The sequence below is a fragment of the Palaemon carinicauda genome, chromosome 2 (genome assembly GCF_036898095.1).
Source record: "Palaemon carinicauda isolate YSFRI2023 chromosome 2, ASM3689809v2, whole genome shotgun sequence".
In the NCBI taxonomy this organism is placed as follows: Eukaryota; Metazoa; Arthropoda; class Malacostraca; order Decapoda; family Palaemonidae; genus Palaemon; species Palaemon carinicauda.
Window position 1 is genome coordinate 58,801,575 of NC_090726.1, and position 22,500 is coordinate 58,824,074.

The 22,500-nt window shown below is 36.8% G+C and overlaps 2 protein-coding genes across 2 annotated transcripts in view; both read left to right on the plus strand.

The window, feature by feature from the left end:
• The first annotated feature begins 1,121 nt into the window (after positions 1-1,121).
• Positions 1,122-11,737, plus strand: LOC137616762 (glutamate receptor ionotropic, delta-2-like). The gene is made up of 8 exons (XM_068346765.1): positions 1,122-1,286; positions 2,392-2,585; positions 3,082-3,324; positions 4,060-4,181; positions 5,569-5,690; positions 9,961-10,186; positions 10,913-11,058; positions 11,732-11,737. Exons 1-8 carry the CDS (start codon positions 1,122-1,124, stop codon positions 11,735-11,737), a joined length of 1,224 nt encoding a protein of 407 aa, XP_068202866.1.
• A 577-nt stretch (positions 11,738-12,314) lies between these two features.
• Positions 12,315-22,500, plus strand: part of LOC137616772 (uncharacterized) — a 10,244-nt gene continuing 58 nt past the window's right edge. Inside the window, exons 1-6 of the mRNA XM_068346773.1 lie at positions 12,315-12,342; positions 12,491-12,633; positions 13,055-13,221; positions 18,975-19,101; positions 20,355-20,452; positions 22,342-22,500. The exon at positions 22,342-22,500 is cut by the window's right edge and continues 58 nt beyond it. Of these exons, the coding sequence (XP_068202874.1) occupies positions 12,315-12,342; positions 12,491-12,633; positions 13,055-13,221; positions 18,975-19,101; positions 20,355-20,452; positions 22,342-22,500 (722 nt within the window). The remainder of the gene's footprint in view (positions 12,343-12,490; positions 12,634-13,054; positions 13,222-18,974; positions 19,102-20,354; positions 20,453-22,341) is intronic.

The window sequence follows — 22,500 nt, forward strand, 5'->3', positions numbered from 1 at the left end:
AATTAGATAGAAAAGCGTGCCATTCTATAATGGAATATGGCGCTCCTGTCTTGATGCCTGCTGCCGACAAGTTTCTTCTTCCAAATTGACAATTTTTATTATTTGCAGATCATCGTCTTTTATATTCTGTTCAAGGCACTAGACAATAACAATTTTGTTCATTTTTGTAAAGCAATATCGGTGACCCTTGTATTTGTAACGCCAGATAATTAACGTTTGATTAATAAGCCTCTTCCATTTGATGGAAAAGTGTAAAAATGTTATGGATGCTGACATTATGATAATTTCTCAATTTTTCGCATATGGGCATTTATCCTATGCTATAGACGGTTTAACAAGGGTCCATGAATATATGTCCTTATGCTCAGTATGAAATCTGAAAGCTTAACTATATATCTAAAAAAAAAAAAAAAAAAAAAAAAAAAAAAAAAAAAATTAAATGAATTGTAAATTACATAGGAGAAATTTAATTAAATCATATACTTCTCTCTTTTCAAAAATTATAGAAGATAAGATATCAAACGGTTGTAATTGATATAGCAGAAATTGTATAATAAAAAATCCCTCGAATCACATCTATTTTTCCAAGTAACTTATATGACTGACTTTGAAATGAAATAACTTTTTGCTTTATGAGATGATTAGATCTATAGTTCAGTGCTTGATATATGTTACAGAAATTTAAATTGTACGTTAAAAAACTGAGTTTCTGGAAGGCCAAAATAACGCTTCGTTTGTGGTAAGCATATCCGATTACTACCTTTTTTATTATCATTGTGTTATAAATAAATGATTGCTACTATTGATACTGTTATTATTATTATTATTATTATTATTATTATTATTATTATTATTATTATTATTATTATTATTATTATTATTATTATTATTCTCCTTACAATCAAAATTATTATTATCATTGTTATTACAAATACAATCATCACGTATCAACGTTATAACAATTATCATAATCACCATTATTACTACAATTACTTTTAATGATTAGTAGCATTAGTATTAGTAGTAATTTCAGTAACATCAGTAGCAGCAGTAGCAGAAGTAATAGCTAATGATCCTACGAGGACACTAAACCTCTCCAACAAACCACAGAGACTGTAACCATGAGCTCCTTGCCGAAGCAACTCTCCTCCCATCCCCATGGCGCGATGCTTTATCTCTACAACAGCTCAATAGCAACTCTGAAGCTGATATTAGGCACCGGGAAAAGGACGACCTTACTCCTAGTTCTCTGCTCGCCTGAAAACCTACTTGATATTTTTGATGTCGTGAGTAATGATTGTTATGTTCTTATTTTTTATTCTGGTGTTTCTTTATATGTGATTATTCCAGGGAAATTTTTTAGCATTTTCAATTCGTAATTATACAAAATTCTTACTTAACGTTTCCTTTTGTCCTATTAAAATAACTGGGTATGAAAAATTCAGTTATATATTGTTGTGTATTTTAAAAACACAGGAGTTTTCGCACTTTTTTAAAGTGCATCTTCAGCTGATAAATAGGGTGAAAATTCTGTATTTTTAAAGATATACATCGATATATAAGTGTGGATTTTAATACCGAAGATTCTTCGACAAAGCATGGTGTTTTCTTCAAGTTAGGACGACTCTTGATAGAACACCCTGTTCAGCATTTCGATGTCTTAACCTGGTCTGATAATGTTTTCAACTGTTGTTAGAATACAACCTCAATCAATATATCAATTAGAAAAATTCTTTGTGAGTGAATATGTTTTCCTAGATCAGTATTATGAATTCATATATACTTAAAAGGATGGTAGATTTGCTTTGGTTCTTTACTGCTTGTGCTTAACTTTTAACATTTTAACATTTCTAATATTTCTCTTATTATTATATATTTTCTTACTATCAAAAACTGTTACCGAACTTATCTGAAAGAAAGCTCATTGGTATAAAGATAAACAGATATTCATATTTTCCTTACAGGGTTTTTTTTTTTATATTTTCTTTATAGGTGTTTATATTCTCATTATAGATGTTTATTTTTTCCTTATAGATGTTTATATTATCCTTAAGGGTGCTTATATTTTCCTTACAGGTGTTTATATTTTCCTTGTAGGTGTTTTTATTTTCCTTATAGAGGTTTATATTCTCCTTATAGGTGTTTATATTTTCCTTATAGAGGTTTATATTCTCCTTATAGATATTTATATTCTCCTTAAAGATGCTCATATTTTCCTTATAGGTGTTTATATTTTCCTTGTAGAGGTTTATATTCTCCTTATAGAGGTTTATATTCTCTTTATAGATGCTTATATTCACCTTATAGAGGTTTATATTCTATTTATAGATGCTTATATTCTCCTTATAGGTGTTTATATTCTCCTTTTAGTGGTTTATATTCTCCTCATAGGTACGCAAGCAAACTCTACGTAGCCACACGGTGAAGTGGTTATTGTTGCTACAAGGAATCGAGGCCCAAACCAATGTAATTCTTAGACTAGAAGCAAATATCTTCGAGGGGACTCAAGTTCTTATCCTCACTAAGATATCCAGTGAGATATTTTACTTCTACTCCTCTCGTTCTGACGTCTTTGGACTTACCCGGTTTGTAAAAATACTAAGATATTAAATATAATATTTTACTGTCTACGAAAGTTTAAGTAAACCGGTTAAGAGGGTATAGAAGTCATTATCGAATTGAGTAATAAAGTGGGATGTCATTTAGATAGCCCTTTGTAGTTGTGAATTCAAGCTTATATTTTTTGTGGTATAAAGATAAGATTCACTAACGTGTCTCAATGGCATCTTTTAAGCAAATGATCTTTTCTAGAATTTCGGTGCAGCTTCTTTATCCAAAGTAAAAACAAAAAGAGAATTGACAACTTAAATGTATGCTAGGTATAAAAATTTTAATCCTTTATGAAAATATCTGTGATTCATAGAAATAAGCGGAACATATTTTCGAGGTAAGTAATAATGACATTGAAAAATTGGATAAATTTTAATTTTCTTATCTTAAACATAATATATTAGAATTATACAAACTAATAGTCGGGTATACTTTAATTATCTTATTGTAAATATCATAAAATTATTCCAGTTTCGACTACAAAGGAAGCTGGAACAGTGAAAATATCACTAAGAGAAAACTCTTGTTAACCTTAATTACATCCGGAGATGAGAAGCATTACTTGAACATGGCAGGAAGGAAGTTAGTCGTCTCTGCCATTGAATCTTGGCCCTTCCTCGGATTGCCCAAATCTTCTTTCAATGGGACCACGACTCCACCTTCTGGGATGGAAGCTAGAATACTGGATAATCTAGGTTCTACACTTAATTTTACGTGAGGATAATTTGATCTTTATTAGTCATTCAGGTGGTTTAACAAATGTTTAGATATGCTATCAACAAGAGAGAGAGAGAGAGAGAGAGAGAGAGAGAGAGAGAGAGAGAGAGAGAGAGAGAGAGAGAGAGAGAGAGAGAGAGACCGCAGAATTAGAACTCTCTTAAGCGTCCCAAGAAACCTTACTGGCTTATAAAACTTCTAGAATACTGTACAGTATTCTAGAAGTTTTGTTCCAGCTGTGACCAAACTGTGGAATGGTCTTCTTAATCAGGTAGCTGAATCGGTAGAACTTGAAAAGTTCAAACTTGTAGTGAATGTTTTTATGTTGGACAGCCTGACATGTCTATTTTTATAGTTTATACATGAAAGATCTATTTTAATGTTCCTGTTGTTCTTAAAACGCTTAGTTTTAATTACTCATTACTACTCTTGTAGTTTATTAATTTCCTTATTTTCTTTCCTCACTGGGCTATTTTTTCTTCTTATTCTTATTCTGATTTTTTCTGTGAAAATCTCCCTTTCTTCTTCTTCTTCTTCTTCTTCTTCTTCTTCAAATATGATATAAGAAATTCGACATGAAATCAAGCTCAAGGAAAACCTACTAATGACACTTTTAAAAGGTTAGCATCGTTACTTGTGCAGATTTTATGGGCGATTCCTCGTTACAATATCCAATATAGCTTTTCTCTTTCCATTTCCCAGTGAAACTAAAGTTGTCCCTTTTCTCTTCAGCTACGAAATCTTGGTGCCAGAAGATAAGAAATGGGGAAATCCTCAACCTGACGGAACAGTGACAGGGTTGATGGGAATGGTGGCCAGAGGTGAGGCTCACTTGGCATTCCCGGTCATAACAGGTAATTATTATTATGATTATTATTATTATTATTATCATTATTATTATTATTACTTGTTAATATACAACCCTAGTTGGAAAAGCAGGATGCTCTATGCCCAGGGGCCCCAACAGGGAAAATAGCCCAGTGAGCAGTGAGGAAAGGAAACAAGGAAAAAAAAGAATATTTTAATTTAAGAACAGTAACAACATTAGTATAAATATTTCCTATATAAACTATCAAATCTTTACCAAACAAGAGGAAGAGAAATAAGATAGAATAGTGTACCCGACTGTACCCTCAAGCAAGAAAACTCTAACTCAAGACAGTGGAAAATCATGGTACAAAGTCTATGGCTCTACCTAAGACTAGAGATCAATGGTTTGATTCTGGAGTGTCCTTCTCCTAGAAGAGCTGCTTACCATAACCAAAGAGTGTCATATACCCTTATCAAGAGGAAAGCAGACGCTGAACAATTACAGTGCAGTAGTTAACCCCTTGGGTGAAGAAGAATTGTTTGGTAATCTCATTGTTGTCAGGTGTATGCGGACAGGGGAGAATCTGTAAAGAATATGCCAGACTATTCGGTGTAAGTACTGTACAGGCAAAGGGAAAGTGAACCGTAACCAGAGAGAAGGATCCCATATAGTACTGTCCGGCAAGTCAAAGGATTACATAACTCTAGCGGTAGTATCTCAACGGGTGGCTGGTGTCCTGACCAACCTAATAACTACTACCTGCGTAGTCTTTGTGTACACACTTGAGAAATAGTTAGAATACAACAACAACGACAACAACAACAAATGCAGCCGTTTTTGGTCCACGACAGGACAGAGGCTTCAGACATGTCTTTTGCTTATGTACTGGGTTTGGCTAGTTTTCATCACCACGCTAGCAAGTGAGGATTGGTGATAGTGGGAGACTTTTGTCATATCGCTCACAGCAAACCAACCTAAAAGGGGTGTCCCTGAATAGTACAGCTTTGCTAATCATGGCGATACACAAACCTTTTCACCACGTTAAGGTATCCCCACTCAGAGAATTTGAGAATGTATAGACTAATACATGCATATTTATCATGTACTACATTATATAAGTATATCTATCTATTTATCTATTAATCTACATATGTGTGTGAGCGTGCGTATGTGTTTCCTTATGTGCATGTTTTCTGGTAGGTGAATAAAGACTATAAATATCATGAGAATGTTACTTCTTTTGTAAGGTTACGCGAGGTGGAACAGATTAGAAAGCAACGTGATTATGATAACAATAATATGTATTCAGAAAAATTCACCAGCATTTAAAAATATGCCTGATTATACATTTAAGAAATTATAGAGTTTACTTTTATAAGTACTCTCCGTTTTATAGAAAGACATATAATAACATATGTTCTTCCCTACAGATATGAGAGCAAAGCTGATCGATTACACCCTGCCTTTCTACAGGGAACCGTTGGCCATTTTCACAAGAGCCGCGACTGAGAAGAGTAGGGCATTAGCTGTATTCTCGCCTTTCACTACGATGGTAAGATTTTTACGTTTCCTAATAGTTGTAAATGATTAGATTTGACTAGTAATGTCTGCAACCTCACAAGGAAAATTGAGGCTAGTTTTGTCTGCAACCTTAAAAAGAAAATTTGACTAGTGGTGTCTGCAATCACACAAGAAAAATTTGACTATCAATGTCTGCAACCTCACAAGGAAATTTTGACTAGCAACATCTGCAACCTCACAGGGAAAATTTGACTAGTAATGTCTGCAACCTCACAAGGAAATATTTGACTAGCAAGGTCTGCAACCTCACAAGGAAAATTTTGACTAGCAACGTCTGCAACCTCACAAGGAAAATTTGAATAGTAATGTCTGCAACCTCACAAGGAAATATTTGCCTAGTAATGTCTGAAACCTCACAAGGAAAGTTTTGACTAGCAATGGCTGGGAACCTCACATGGAAAAATGAGACTAGCATCGTCTGCAAGCTCACAATAAAAATTTGACTAGTAATGTCTGCAACCTCACAAGAAATATTTGACTAGTAATGTCTGCAACATCACAAGGAAAATGAGACTAGTTCTGTCTGCAACCTCACAAGAAAAATTTGACTAGTAGTGTCTGCAACCTCACAAGGAGATATTTGACTAGTAATGTCTGCAACCTCATGAGGAAAATGAGACTAATTCTGTCTGCAACATCACAAGAAAAATTTGATTAGTAATGTCTGCAACCTCACAAGGAAAATTTTACTATTAATGTCTGCAACCTCATGAGGAAAATGAGACTAATTCTGTCTGCAACCTCACAAGAAAATTTTTATTAGTAATGTCTGCAACCTCACAAGGAAAATTTTACTATTAATGTCTGCAACCTCATGAGGAAAATGAGACTAATTCTGTCTGCAACCTCACAAGAAAATTTTTATTAGTAATGTCTGCAACCACACAAGGAAATATTAACCTAGTGGTTTCTGCAATCTCACAAGGAAATTTTAACTAGTAATGTCTGCAACCTCACAAGGAAAATTGGACTAGTAATGTCTGCAACCTCACAAAGAAAATTTAACTAGTGGTGTCTGCAACCTCACAAGGAAAATTTGTCTAATAATGTCTGCAACCTCACAAAGAAAATTAGACTAGTAATGTCTGCAACCTCAGAAGTAAAATTTGACTAATAATGTCTACAATCTTACAAGGAAATATATGACCAGTGGTTTTTGCAACATTACAAGGATAATTTGACTAGCAATGTCTGCAAGCTCACAAGGGAAATTAGACTAGTGATGTCTGCAACCTCACAAGGAAAATTAAACTAGTAATGTCTGCAACCTCACAAGGAAATTTGACTAGTAATGTCTGCAACCTCACAAGGAAAATTAGACTCGTAATGTCTGCAATCTCACAAAGAAAATTTGACTCGTAATGTCTGCAATATCACAAGGAAATATTTGACTAATAATGTCTACAATCTCACAAGGAAATATTTGACTAGTGGTTTTTGCAACCTTACAAGGAAAATTTGACTAGCAATATCTGCAATCTTATAAGGAAATATTTGACTAATAATGTCTGCAATCTCACAAGGAAATATTTGACTAGTGATACCTACAACCTTACAAAGAAAATTTGACTAGTAATGTCTGCAACCTCACAAGGAAATATTTAACTAATAACGTCTGCAATCTCATAAGGAAATATTTGACTAGTCATGTCTGCAACCTCACAAGGAAATATTTGACTAGTCATGTCTGCAACCTCACAAGGAAATATTTCACTAATAATGTTTGCAATCTCATAAGGAACTATTTGACTTGTGATGTCTGCAACCTTACATGGAAAATTTGACTAATAAGGTCTGCAATCTTATAAGGAAATATTTGACTTGTGATGTCTGCAACCTTACAAGGAAATATTTAACTAATAATTTCTACAATCTCACAGGGAAATATTTGACTAGTGGTGTCTGCAACCTTACAAGGAAAATTTGACTAATAAGGTCTGCAATCTCATAAGGAAATATTTGACTAGTCATGTCTGCAACCTAACAAGGAAATATTTGACTAGTAATGTCTATAACATCACAAGGAAAATTTGACTTGCAATGTCTGCAATCTCACAAGGAAATATTTGACTAATAATGTCTGCAATCTCTCAAGGAAATATTTGACCAGTGGTGTCTGCAACCTCACATGGAAAATTTGACTAGTAATGTCTGCAACCTCACAAGAAAATATTTGACTAATAATATCTACAATTCCACAAGGAAATATTTGACTAGTAATGTCTGTAATCTCACAAGGAAAATTTGACTCTTTATGTCTGCAATCTCATAAGGAAATATTTGACTAGTAATGTCTGTAATCTCACAGGGAAAATTTGACTAGCAATGTCTGCAACCTCACAAGGAATATTTGATTAGTAATGTCTGCAACCTCACAAGGAATATTTGATAGTAATGTCTGCAACCTCACAAGGAAATATTTGCCTATTAATGTCTGCAATCTCACATGGAAATATTTTATTAATAATGTCTGCAACCTCACAATGAAAACTTGACTCGTAATGTCTGCGACCTCACAAGGAAATATTTTAGGAGTAATGTTTGCAACCTCACAAGGAAATATTTGGCTAATTATGTCTGCAATCTCACAAGGAAATATTTGACTAGTAATGCCTGCAACCTCACAAGAAAAATTTGACCAATAATGTCTGCAACCTCAAAAGGAAATATTTGACTCGTAATGTCTGCAACCTCACAAGGAAAATTTGACTAGTAATGTCTGCAACCTCATAAGGAAATATTTGACTAGTAATGTCTGCAACCTCACAAGGAAAATTGGACTAGTAATGTCTGCAACCCTACAAGGAAATATTTGACTCGTAATATCTGCAAACTCACAAGGAAAATTAAACTAGTAATGTCTGCAACCTCACAGGGATAATTTGACTAGTAATGTCTGCAACCTCACAAGGAAAATTTGACTAGTAATGTCTGCAAACTAACAGGGAAAAATTAAACTAGTAATATCTGCAATCTCTCAAGAAATATTTGACTTGCGGTATCTACGACCTCACAAAAATAAAAATGACTAATAGTGTCTGCATCCTCACGGAACTTTCGAGCCAGGGATATTGGGTTTGTGGGAGCCTATAGGTCATCAAAAACAGTTGCCGTGCCTTTCCTGGTCCTAGCTTCATGTAGAGTGGGCTTGGGCGCTGATCATGGGTATATATGGTCATTCTATAAGGGTTTCTTCTGTACCTTGCCTTTGCCAATTATTAGCTACAACAACAATGAAAAGATAGGAACACTACTGTGGTACTCTGAAGTGATTTTATTTTTAGGTAGTCAGAAGGTATTAATGATGGGGTATTGTTAAATGATCCAGCCTTGATGAACATAATTTCAAAAAATGTAGAAATCTGTATGGATTCTATTGAAGACCAGTTAGAGTTATTTGTTTTGTGAATATATCTTACGTTGTTATTGTATTCAAGTAATGTAAACCACAAACTAAAAGCTCTGCCAATGATAAAATTTAAAAAAAGGAAGTTCATTCTAAATTGCTAACTGAACGAGTTTATTTCCAATTGGGCACTAGTAATAGTAGTTTTAACTTAACCATGCACTTATAATAGCCTAAAACGATTGAAACATTTATCAGTTAAATGTATTGATGTCCACCATAAATTTATTTGCCTGAAAGCATATAAAAATGTTTGATTAATCACCACTCGTATACGCAAAGGCAAATAGCATATTGAATCCTGGAATGTACGTTTCAAATATGTTTAAAATTCATTCCTTGATATCTCTGAAAGAGTGATGACATCCATTTAGTATGATTAAGGAATTATAATTTGTACAATGGCTGTCGTGGATTAAACTAGGAATGTTCTTATTGATACAATTTCACATAGTTTTGTTTCTTCTTCAATGTTTATTCACCATGCTTGATTAATAAAGAAATCCACACAGTTTAAAATGTAGTTTACACTTATTTTGATTCTGTTATATATAGCCATGTAAGGTGACTATTCATTCTGTATAAAACTGCATTATCAATATGAATACTTCATACGTAGTAATAACGAATCCTTGTAAAGCCAAAAATCCATAACTCCTGATGGACATTTTTTTTTTCAATCTTATAGCATATTCCTTACAAGAGGCTCTTAATAATGGCTTAACTAATTTCGTTTACACAAAACAGCTGAAACCTTCAACATACTCTCTAATAGATTGGTATCTATTAAGAACATGAAAGTGCAGATTCTAACAATAATAATTTGTCCCACCAGGTATGGCTATGCATCATTTTCTCCATCATAGTAACGGGTCCAATCCTGTACATCCTATCTTACACAATCCATACATATACTGAGATGAGAGAGAAATGGACTTTGGAGAAGTATTCCTTTGCCATATTCCGTATCATGGTCACGCAGGGCAACTGTCTCTCTTTTCGTTACTGGCCCCAGCGACTTCTCACATTTTCTTGGTCCCTGTTCTGTATTGTCATATCAGGTAATCATGAATGTCTGTTAAGCTTAGATTCAGTGCCGGTTAATTTAGTAACGCCCTTTTAATTCCATGAGCTATGGTTCAAAGGAACTGATAATGATTTCAGCAACTAGTATTAGATATTGCAAAAAAAAAAAAAGAAAAAAAAAATAGATATTCTTCCTTTATGTTGTCTACCAATTTTTATTTTCAAGTTTTTAGACCCAGTATTGAATATTCATTAACTTGTCTTTATTAGTTAAGTCCTTCGTGATCTGTTAGCAACCACTCATTTCAGTAAATTAATTAAATGATGAAATTCACTAAAGATTTTAGAAATATAAACCCAATCAGGACCATAAAGAACAAATTCCTAAGCTAATCTCTGATAGGATTTTATTTATATTCCTTATATTTAGATATCATATAATATCTACTTCCATGCCCTTTCTGAGTGGTGATACTTAATGCGGTGATATGGTTTGTGTATCGCCATAATCAGCAAAGCTATACTAGTCAGAGCCACCCATTCTAGGTTTGGTTTGCTGTGAGAGATCAGACTAAAGTCTCCCATCATCACCAATCCGCAGTGGCCAGCGTGGTAATGCAAACTGACCAAACACCAGTCATGAATAAAGACATGTCTCAGGCCTTTGTCTTGCAGTGGACTAGAAACGGCTGCATTTTTGTTATTGTTGTTGTTGTACAAAATGATTTCCCTTAATACTGATATTGTTCTCTGTTGCTCAGCTCTTTATTCCGGGACCCTTACCGCTGTGTTAGCCATACCAACCTTCGAAACACCAATCGACTCTTTAGAGGATCTTCCAAGAGCTGTAAAGGACGGTTTTGCTATAGGCGTCATGGAAGACTCAAGCAACGAACTCCTTTTTAGGGTAAGATTTGCGTGGAATTGCTGTGACTTCATGTAAAAAGGGCTCAAAAACTGCGCCTCCTAGCTGCGTTAATATTTCAAGGATCCTGTCGTATGATATGCGTAGATTGTTCTCCTGGAGCATTCCGAAATTATTGATATCATTATTAAGAATATTAAGATTATTATAATTTAAATTATCAAAATTATTAAGATTGTGAAAATTGTTAAAATTATTGTTATTATCAAAACTGTTAGAATTATTGTTGTTATCAAAAATATCAAAAATATTATTATTATTATGGAAATCATTAAAATCAACAAAATTGTCAAAATCATGAAAATTATTTCTATATTAATTAAATCATTAGAAATACTATTTTTAAGATGATTAGAATCAATATATAGGAAAATAAAACTTTGTATAAGCGACATATCTTGAAATAAACCCTCATATCAGTTGGCATAAGCTTAATATATTAAAATGAACAGTTGTAATTAGTAAAATAACATCCATTTAGAGGTTTGCATATATTTAATTTGTTACAGAATGAATCTTTTAGATAAATGATGGCTCATAATAAATAGAAAGTAAAGGAGTTATAGTAATTTGAATTTGATGTGCAGAAAGTTTTCAAGAAAAAAAATGTATAAGAGATATACTATATAAATTCTTTTAACCCTTTCACTGCCAGTGGTGAATTCAATCAAATTTCTGATATAGCAAAATCTTTCAAGCTCATTGATATTTGTTGAAAAACTCTCATCAAGACCTTTCAAATAGATATCAATTTCCTATGGTTTGTGTGATTTAAAAAAGATGTTTCCCTTTTTCAAATTCTGATTAAGTCATCAATGACAGTGAAAGGATTAAAGGGTACTATAGTCAATTCTTTTTAGTGAGGCAGATTTGCACCGACTCACAGGGGTGACGTTTTAGCTCGGAAAAGTTTCCTGATCGCTGATTGGTTGGACAAGATAATTCTAACCAACCAGAGAGCAGGAAACTTTTCCGAGCTAAAAGGGCACCGCTGCGAGTCGGTGCAAATACGCCTCATTAAAAAAAAGAATTAGTATAGTTATATTATCTAAACACTGAATTACTCTCATTAGAAAATAATATGTATATAAGAAAGTTTTTTCTTATGTTGGTTTCATATTGGAAGATTATAGGGAAGATAATCTCCCCTGAATAATATAAAAAGCAAGCGTCTGATTATGTATCCGATGCATGTGTATTTCTTTCCGGTAACACTCAGAGGCATTGCCAAACATATAATGTACTCGATCTCTCCCCGTTCCTCGGGTAGGGGAGAGATGGGTAGTTATACCCTGGCTGTAGTTAGGAAAGGGTGAGGTGGTAGGAAGGGTTGAATCTGCGTGCGCGTGTGTGTGTGCATATCTATCCTAAATTTAATCTGTCATTTTTGACGGTTCGTGTATACTAATTATAGAATACTTACGCTATTTGTCAATCCGAAATACTTCGTCATTACAGGAGGCAGACAGCGGTATCTACAAGCAGACCTGGGATTTATTCGATCACAAAGACAGATCTCAGAGTTTCGTGAATAGTCCTGCCACGGGGATAAATCGAGTATGTATATTCTGGATAAAAATGAGAAATATTTGGGAAATTTAAATGATAATTTTGAAAGATTTGTGTAATCAAATTAGGCCTAATAGGTATTTATTAAACCTTTATATAGACTGATATGTTTGTCAGCATAACTAAAAAAAAAAAAAATATTATGTGCAAATGTATCTGTGTAAAAGTTATTCCAAGTAAAATTTGATTGATTTAGTTACAGAGATTTTTTATAAGATATATAAACATTAGGAACTTGATTATATCGATGGTTGAATTATAGTGAAGAAAATATCTATACTTATATATATTTACATCAAAAATCTATGTTCATATCTACTTCTCACGTTTATATTCTTTAAAGTCATAAAACAAGTTGTAGGGTTAAAACATTTATAAGTTTTTCTAACCTACTGAACCTCTACCAAAGGTATTGGAAAAGAAATTTGTATATATTGGACCGACGACTTACACCGAGAGTCTGGCCACCAGACTTGGGAGACGCAAATTCCATTTCGGGCGTAGTTCATTCTACCCACAAGGCATTGTCATTGGATTCTTCCCTGGCACTCCTTATAAGGACATCTTCAATGATCTGTAAGTTTACCACTGTAATTAATTGTCCTCTGAATCTATTCTAATTAAAATTTAATCTTTCTCTCCAAGTTTTTTGAGGATTAGTAAGTTATTTTCATTTTCTATTCATCTGTTTCTAAGAATCTTTCGTTTTTATTTCTTGCCAATTTCATTGAATTTCTGACCGATTAGTTTAGATCTCTCATCAATATCTTTGGGTTTCTCAATATTTTTTTTAATCTCTTACTAATTTACAAGTTTCTTTTCCCAAATTCCCAAATCGTTTAAAATTTCCCTGATATTTTAACAATTTCTTTGGCCTATATCATTGAAATTTCTATTTTGAATATCCTTTCTACCTTCCTATAACATTTTATTTACACGAATTTTCTTTTATACATCTATACGATTGTGTCGCCCTGTTAGAAACGTCCCTGGCTAGCGATCGCCGGACTGGGGTTTGAGTTTCGCTCAAACTCAATAGTTTCTTGAAGAGGCTAAAACATTACCATCAGCAGCCATTGCCTGGCCCCCACATGGTCCTAGCTTGGGTGGAGAGGGGCCTTGGTCGCTGATTATATGTTTACATGATTAGTCTCTAGGGCATTGCCATGCTAACTAGAGTATTATCACTGTCCCTTGTGTACCAACCGTGTGTCACACGATCGTACATAGTTCATTTTGTGTATATATTATGCTTGTATCTTCGCTCTTCCCTCGCACTAAAAAGAGCCTGAATAAACATGTCTGTTTTTCTCATCGGTAATGGTGTCTGTTTTGAACAAGAAATTTCTTGTTGCTTTGAGCTTTTATATATAAAGGAGAGTGTTCTATAATAAACTCACTCAGTTGCTTTCATCCTGTCTTTAAGTCACAACCTTCTCTCGGCCCGTCACATTGGTGACCCCGGAAGTCGACTCGCTCCTCCCGCCTTCCATGCCCCCCTCGCCACTCCATCGTTGGTACTATGGCGGACTCTACAAAAGTTATTGCTGCAACTCCCCCATTGAAACTTTCATCATTCGCCAGCGGAGAGGCGTTTGCTTGGTTTCAGCGCGCAGATGTCCAGTTTTGCATCAAGGGCGTCACTCGCTCAACCACCAAAGCTGATTATGTTCTTGCGGCGATACCCGAGGACACCTTCCCGGAAATATCCGACTGGCTTTGTGAACAAGGAGACACCTCAATAACGTATGACGCCCTCAAAACATACCTTCTGCAGCAGTACTCGCCGTCGCCAGCCGCCCGTATAGCAAAGCTTTTTCAGCTCTCGCAACAACTGTTGGGGACCAAAGGGCTTCGCTCGCCATCAGGGAAATGACCAGTATCACTCGCCTGCAACCTGCCGCAGACGGCTCTCCTTGGGAGGTGAACCTACTTCGGGCCCTTTGGATACGCTGTTTACCCGGCCCTATACGCGCTGCCATACCCGATGTCGATAGTTTATCCATAAAAGACTTGATGAACAAAGCCGACGCCCTTATGGACAGCCACTTCAAGACCTCCATCAACGCCTCCACCCCTTACGAAGAGGATGCCTATTCAACGTCAACCGAAGCTGACGTGAATGCCGTAGGACATACACGCTTACCCCGTGACGTGCCGAAACGGCGACAAAGCCTCCCACCACCCACCACTCGCTCGTGCCCCAATCAACGACTTCTACAGCCAATTACTACCTCCCATCCGTCACAGTTTTGCTACTACCACTTCAGATTCGGGGCAACCGCGAAGAAATGTGCCAAGGATTGTCAGTGGCCAAAAAACGTGTAAATAGGCCATCGCTCATGGGGGTGGCCTCCCATGTCTCTAATCTTTTCTTTTTACATGATGCAGGAACGGGCGTGCGATTTTTGGTAGACACGGGTGCTTGTCGTTCTCTTTTGCCAAGGGAACTCTTCAGGACACGACGTAGTCTGTCTACGTCTGCCGACGTTCGCTTGGTAGCTGCCAACGGATCTGCGATACCCACCTACGGTTACGAGAACCTCACATTACCATTTGGAAACGGTAAATTTAATTACAAGTTTCTCGTTGCTGACGTCACATTGCTAATCCTCGGTGCGGATTTCCTCTCTCATTTCCACCTTCTGGTTGATGTCACCCACCGACGATTGGTCAACGCAGACTCGTACTTGTCGACACCTCTTCAACCCGCTCCCTCCAACCTTGCTCTCCACATCTGCGCACCCACGGATGCCTACGCCCACCTCCTCACGTCGTACCCGGAAGTTTTCCGTCCAGAACTTCGCCAAACGCCCACGGCTCCTGCCAAGCACGGTATTTATCACCATATCAAGACGACGGGACCCCCAGTCTTCGCAAAATTCAGACGTTCGGCACCGGAACGATTGGCAGCCGCCAAACAGACATTTGCCGAAATGGAGGAAATGGGCCTTTGCCAAAAGGCCTCCAGCCCATGGTAGTCACCCTTACACATCATTCTGAAGAAAGACGGCTCCCTTCATCTGTGCGAGGATTACAGACGCCTGAACATGCAAACAGAACCGGATCACTACCCCCTCCCAAACATTGCCGACGTGACCTCCTACCTGCACAAAGCGAAGGTTTTCTCTACGCGCGACCTCCTGAAGGGGTATTATCAGGTGCCTATGAACTCAGAATACATCCCCAAGACCGCCATCACCACTCCGTTTGGTACATACACCTTCAATTACTCCTGTTTTGGCCTTCGTAATGCTGGGGCCACGTTTCAACGTCTCATGGATGGCATCTTAGGGGACCTCCCCTTCTGTGTATGTTATGTGGACGACATACTTGTGTTCTCCTCCTCAAAAGAGGATCACCTCCGTCACCTGCGCATCATGCTCGACTGCCTGCAATAAAACGGCCTTGTAGTCCGGTACGACAAGTGTACCTTTGGCGCCAACGAAGTGTCGTTCCTAGGGCACCGCATCACTCCTGAAGGAGTCCATCCCCTCCCTGAGAAGGTAGCAGTGGTTCAGGACTTCCCTGCGCCCTCGACCGTCAAAGCTCTGGGCATGATCAACTATTATCACCGTTTTCTGCCACTCTTGCTCCCCTCTATGCCTCCCTCAAGGGCAAGCCAAAGGACCTGAAGTGGGGTCCCTTTCAAGAAGCAGCCTTCTGCAATGCAAAGAAGGCCCTATCAACTGCTGTGGCTCTCACTTTTCCTATCCCACAGGACCCTCTCCTTCTCTCCACCGATGCCAGCGACGTCGCTATTGGTGCAGTACTCAAGCAGGTGGTCAACGGCTCGCCCCGCCCATTGGCCTTCTTCAGCAGAAAACTCTCCAAGGCAGAATCGGGTTATTCTACCTTCGATCGCGAATTGCTGGTGGTGCACTTGGCTGTCCGTCACTTTCACCATTTCTTAGATGGTAGCCCTTCGTTATTCGTACAGACCACATGCCTCTGGTGCACGCCTTCACTCGACAGTCTGACGCCTGGTCCCCCCGTCAACGCCGACATCTCTCCGCCGTGGCTGAATACAATTGCACCCTTCAATACGTCCCTGGGAAAATGAATCCCGTTGCCGATGCCCTGTCAAGAAACACGTTGGCTGCCGTTCAACTGGGACTGGATTACAACGCCCTGGCTGAAGCCCAATGACAGGATCCAGAGTATCAAGCATGTAGGACATCCTGCACATCCCTTTGTTGGGAAGACTTCCCCCTCGAAGACTCCAACACCACCCTCCTCTGTGACGTCAGTACTGGTAGACCGTGACCTTGGATTCCTGCTCCCATGCGCCGGCAGGTGTTTGATTTCATTCACAGTCTTTCACATCCCTCGTGCTGCTCTTCCGCACAGCTGCTGAAGACGAAGTTCATTTGGCACGGCATTTCTAAAGATTCTAAGGATTGGGTCCGCACCTGTGCTTCTTGCCAAACTTCCAAAGTACATCGACACACGGATTCAGGAGTGGGCACCTTTCCTCAACCTCAGCGTCGTTTCACACACATTCACGTCGACGTTGTAGGCCCCCCTACCCACATCACAAGGACATCATTACCTGTTTACCGTCATCGACCGCTCCACTCGTTGGCCTGAAGCCATTCCCATGGAAACTGCAACGTCCGCCTCATGTACATCTGCCTTACTCTCTGGATGGATTTCAAGATTCAGTATCCCTGAGCATATTACTTCTGACAGGGGAACCACTTTCACCTCTCAATTGTGGACGTCATTAGCGAATCTCCTGGGCATCACCCTACATCAGACAACGGCCTACAACCCCGCTGCCAATGGAATGGTTGAACGTTTTCATCGCACCCTCAAAGCAGCTTTGATGTCCCGCTGCAAGGATTGCAACTGGTTTACTCAGCTTCCCTGGGTCCTCCTGGGACTAAGGACCACTCCTAAAGACGCCCTCGACGTCTCGGCAGCTGAAATGGTGTATGGCGACTCGTTGGTCGTCCCTGCCGAAGTTTTTCCTTCTACAACCTCCGACGACGATCTCCAGCGCATACGTCACGTCGTGGGAAAATTTACTCCGTGCCGCCAGACTTACAAGCCCCCAGCGAAGCATCACATACCAACGGACTTGCACTCTGCAACGCACGTCTTCCTACGCAACGACACCAGCAAGCCACCACTAACGCCCCCTTACACGGGCCCTTTCCTTGTGATCCGACGCAGTCCGAAAGCATTCCTCCTAAACATTCGGGGCAAAGAAGACTGGGTCTCCATTGATCGTCTAAAACCTGCTTATCTTCTGCCAGATGACCCGCCTACAGTTCGCCTCTCTAGATCAGGGCGCCCTATTTAACATGTTCAGTATGTCATTTTTAGAGGGGGAGCCATGTACCAACCATGTGTCACAAAATTGTACATAATTCCTTTTGCATATATTATGCTTGTATCTTCGCTCTTCCCTCGCACTAAACGAACATGAAAATTCATGTCTGCTGTTTTCCTCTATAACATTGTCTGTCTTGTTAACTTGTTATGTCCTGTTGGCTTGAGGTTTTGTATATAAAGGAGAGTGTTCTATAATAATATAACTCAGTTGATTGCATCCTGCCTTTGAGTTCACAACCCTCTCTCGGCTTTTATATATAAAGGAGAGTGTTCTATAATAAACTCACTCAGTTGCTTTCATCCTGTCTTTGAGTCACAACCTTCTCTCGGCCCGTCACACTTGCCTCTGCTATTCCTGAGTGGCCTTTAAACCTTTAAAATCTACATATTTCCTAAACTTGGCTAATTCCAGTGCACATTCTGGTCATATGCTATTTTCATTTCTTTCTCAAGAAACTCCCTTAACCTAATTATCTTCATTGATATTTTTTTACCATTTTCTGCAGACTAAAGGTATTCAAATTTCATTTTTCAACTATTCCATTTGCACTTCACAAGTATATAACACTCTATTGCATGCCATTTTCTCTTTAATTTTTTTTTTTTAATAAATATACTTTTTATGAAAATCTTTTAATACATCATCCATTTTCCTTCTCCAAATCCTATTAAGTAGAAAACCCTTCGTTTCTAATTATTCTTTGCCTCTGAACTATCACTTTGTAACTTGCTACAGAACTTCACTATCACCGTTTAAGATTATTCTATTGATAGGACCCGCATGCCCGTACGTGCATGCTCATGTGTATGTGTTTACAAGTTTCTTTAAATATATTCAGAGTATATTTACAGGACCTTCTGTGTTTAGGACTACTGTACATGATACACGCGTAGCTTCCTAAGCTGTAAGTGGGGAAATAATATACATAAAATATAATCACGCACATTCTTCGTAATGGTAATTGAAAAAGTATTACTCTTTACATAAGGCTACTGAGAATGGTAGAAGGAGGTTTGGTTACAAAATGGCGGGACGATGAAATTATGGCCGCTTCCTCTCAGCTGAATTTGGTAGAAGAAACGAAAACCAAAGCTATCACCTTAACACATCTACAGGTGGGTTGAGTTCTCTTAGGCTTCATTTTGGTTAACCAAGTGTTTAAAATTTGTTCTGAAGAATGCAACGCTCCCACGTCTAATATTCTAGAAAAGGGTTAAGATAGAATATGCAGACTCTGATGTTTTTCAATTATGTAGATAATCAGTTAGGAGTTTTTAGAATGTTTGCATAGTATTCATATTAAGTTGGAAGTTAACCATAGATACTATTCAAAGTAAAAGTAACCTGAAACTGCAGAAAACAATTATGATTATGGTCGGCGCTCTATTAACCCATAGCAACAACCAGATACTTCGAGCTTCTTTGTGCCCCTCAATGGGCTCCTCGACATCCCACAACGACTGGCCTCCCGTCCCCCCGTCATATTTCACGCTCCCTTTCCGTTTAATATATAGCAATAATATTAAAACTGAAGTAAATAATACATATTTTTACCTTTAACACTAAAATAAAAAAATTCCATTCGCTGGCTCGAGGCTTCAGCCTAGTCAGCCTTATGGATAATACGGCCCTGATTGCGGCAAAGAAAAAGCTCTCAAATACTTTCTGCATGTTTTTGGTATATTAAGAAACCAATTATCTAGATCTAAGAAGATAATCATATTATTAGTCAAGCAAAGCCTTAAAAAATTAGTCAATCTTTCTAGGCCCCATACTCGAACTTTAAACATAGTCTGTATGCTTGGATATAGTATATCTTATCTGCAATGTATGTATTTTTTGTTAGACATAGACTCATATTACACGTTAGTCGGTAAATTCTATAATTTTCTTCACAAGATCCAGTTACACGAAGTTGGAAGAAGGTAAAAAGATAGTATGACCATATATTCCATATCGATTATCACTTTGTAATAATTTCAGATTCCAGATAGATTCAGATAATTCTTTTTTAGATCGCTTGAGTTCATTTCAGATTTTGCTAATACTTGGTATTAATTTTAGATTCTGCTGTAGATCGTTTCAAATAATTCTTAGCTCGTTTCAGTTCATATTTCAGATACTGCTGCTATGAGTAACTGGCAAATGAATGTCTTCATGATTGAATTTTATACTGAGAATCATATCAAAAATATTTTTTAGTTAAAATTATGTTTCACGTAATAGTACTTCATCATCTGCTTTATAAAAATGATGACTTTAATTCTTCCTTGAAGCATATTATTTCTGTAACTAGCCATTCAACAGGGTAAGATTTCGACGAAGATAAGAAAAAATTAACAGAAGTGTTTTTTCTTTTTCTTTTCAGGCTGCTTTCTTTGTCATAGCACTAGGGTCATCTTTGGCAACAGTGGTACTTCTGATGGAAAACGCCGTCGTGTGCACATCCTGTATGAAACAAACTTCGTAATTTTCAACTGGAAAGATAAAAAAAAGACGATTTAATAACTTTGTTACTTATACTCAACGATGGGCACATGATTCTGAAAGAAAAAAAAAACTTTCAGTTCCTAGTGTATTGAAAATTTTATCTCCTGGTACACTGATAATTTCATTCATGGAGGAATGAAACTATCAGTTCCTAGTAGCACAGAAATTGCTGAAAATTTCAGTATCCAATAAGCAGAAAGTTTGAGTTTTTGATAGACTGAAAATTTCAGTTCCTGGTAACTGAGAATTCCATTTCTAGGTAGACTAAAAATGCTAGTTCCTGCTGGACTGAAAATTTTGAATTTCATCTCCTGGTAATCTAAACATTCCATTCCCAAGTAATCTGAAAATTTCAGTTTAGTTAGAATGAAAATTTCAGTTTTTGGTAGACTGAAAATTTCAGCTCCTGGCAAACCGGAAATTCCAATCCCAAGTAATTTGAAAATTTCAGTTCAGTTAGGTTGAAAATTTCCGTTCTTGATAAATCAAATATTCTATTCCCAAATAATATGGAAATTTCAGTTCTGTTTGACTAAAAATGTAAATTCTTGGTAAACTAAAAATTCCATTCCCAAATAATCTGAAAAATTCAGTTCAGTTAGACTGAAAATTTTCAGTTTTTGGTAGACAGAAAATTTCAGCTCCTGGCAAACTGAAAATTCCAGTCCCAAGTAATCTTAAAATTTCCATTCTGTTAGACTGGAAAATCCTGTTCTTGGTAAACTAAGAATTCCATTCCCAAGTAATATGAAAATTTCAGTTCTGTTAGATTGAAAATTTCAGTACTTGATAGACTGAAAATTTAGAAGTGATGGTCGATGTGTATTCGAAATGACCTATTCAGGAACGTTTCGGTAAAAAACGAAAAAGTGTTTTTATCATATAAGCAACAATTAATGTCAATAAAAAAATACGTCAATCATTTATCAATGATTTAATTTATCCTACGATTTTGAAAGAGACTTTTTCTATAAACCTTTGACATTTCCCAAGTAAATATTTTGGTTTGTATTAGTGTAAATAAAAATGTGAGACATCTACTAAATATGCTATAGACATTAATTAACAGTCAAAATTGTGATATTCTTTATCCCGTGTTTTGAAGAAGTACACGGAAAGATATAGTAGTGGGAATATCTTTATTAATCACCCCTGAAATATTAAATATTTCTTACATATTTCAATGTTTCATATTGAAAAATACTAATTACTGCAATCTCTCTCTCTCTCTCTCTCTCTCTCCCTCTCTCTCTCTCTCTCTCTCTCTCTCTCTCTCTCTCTCTCTCTCTCTCTCTCTCTCTCGCAAATTTATGAAACGTAATTTATGATAATATCATCACTATTATTAATAGTTAAGCTGCAACACTAGTTGGAAAAATAGGTTGCTATAAGCCCCGGACTCCAACAGGAAAAACAGTCCAGTGAAGAAAGGAAATACAAAAATGAAAAAACTACAAGAGTAGTAATGAACAATTAAAATAATATATTTTAAGAGCAGTAACAACATTAAAATAGATTTGTTTTTATATTGTTACTGTTCTTATAATATTTTATTTCGATTGTTCATTACTTCTCATATAGTTTATTTCCTTATTTCCTTTCCTCACATGGCTATTTCTTCATGTTGGAGCCCTTCGGATTATAATATCTTGCTTTTCCAACTAGGGTTGTAGCTCAACTAATAATAATAATAATAATAATAATAATGATAATAATAATAATAATAATAATAATAATAATAATAATAATAATAATAATAAATAAATAAATAAATAAGTAAAGTATTAAAAAATAATTATATTAGCCTGTTAAAAAAACAACCACAACAACACAAGTCTTGCAAATAAAACGCAACCTTATTCTAGCAGCATTATGAAAATCGTGATGTCATTCGCTTGCCTAGGAAGATCAGGGGAAAAACAACCTCCCTCCAGCGGAAACTTGCGAATTAAGAAAACACCAGCTGTTACAGACACTTGTCAGTCATTCAGGACAAGTGGAACTATATTATTCACATCAGTTCA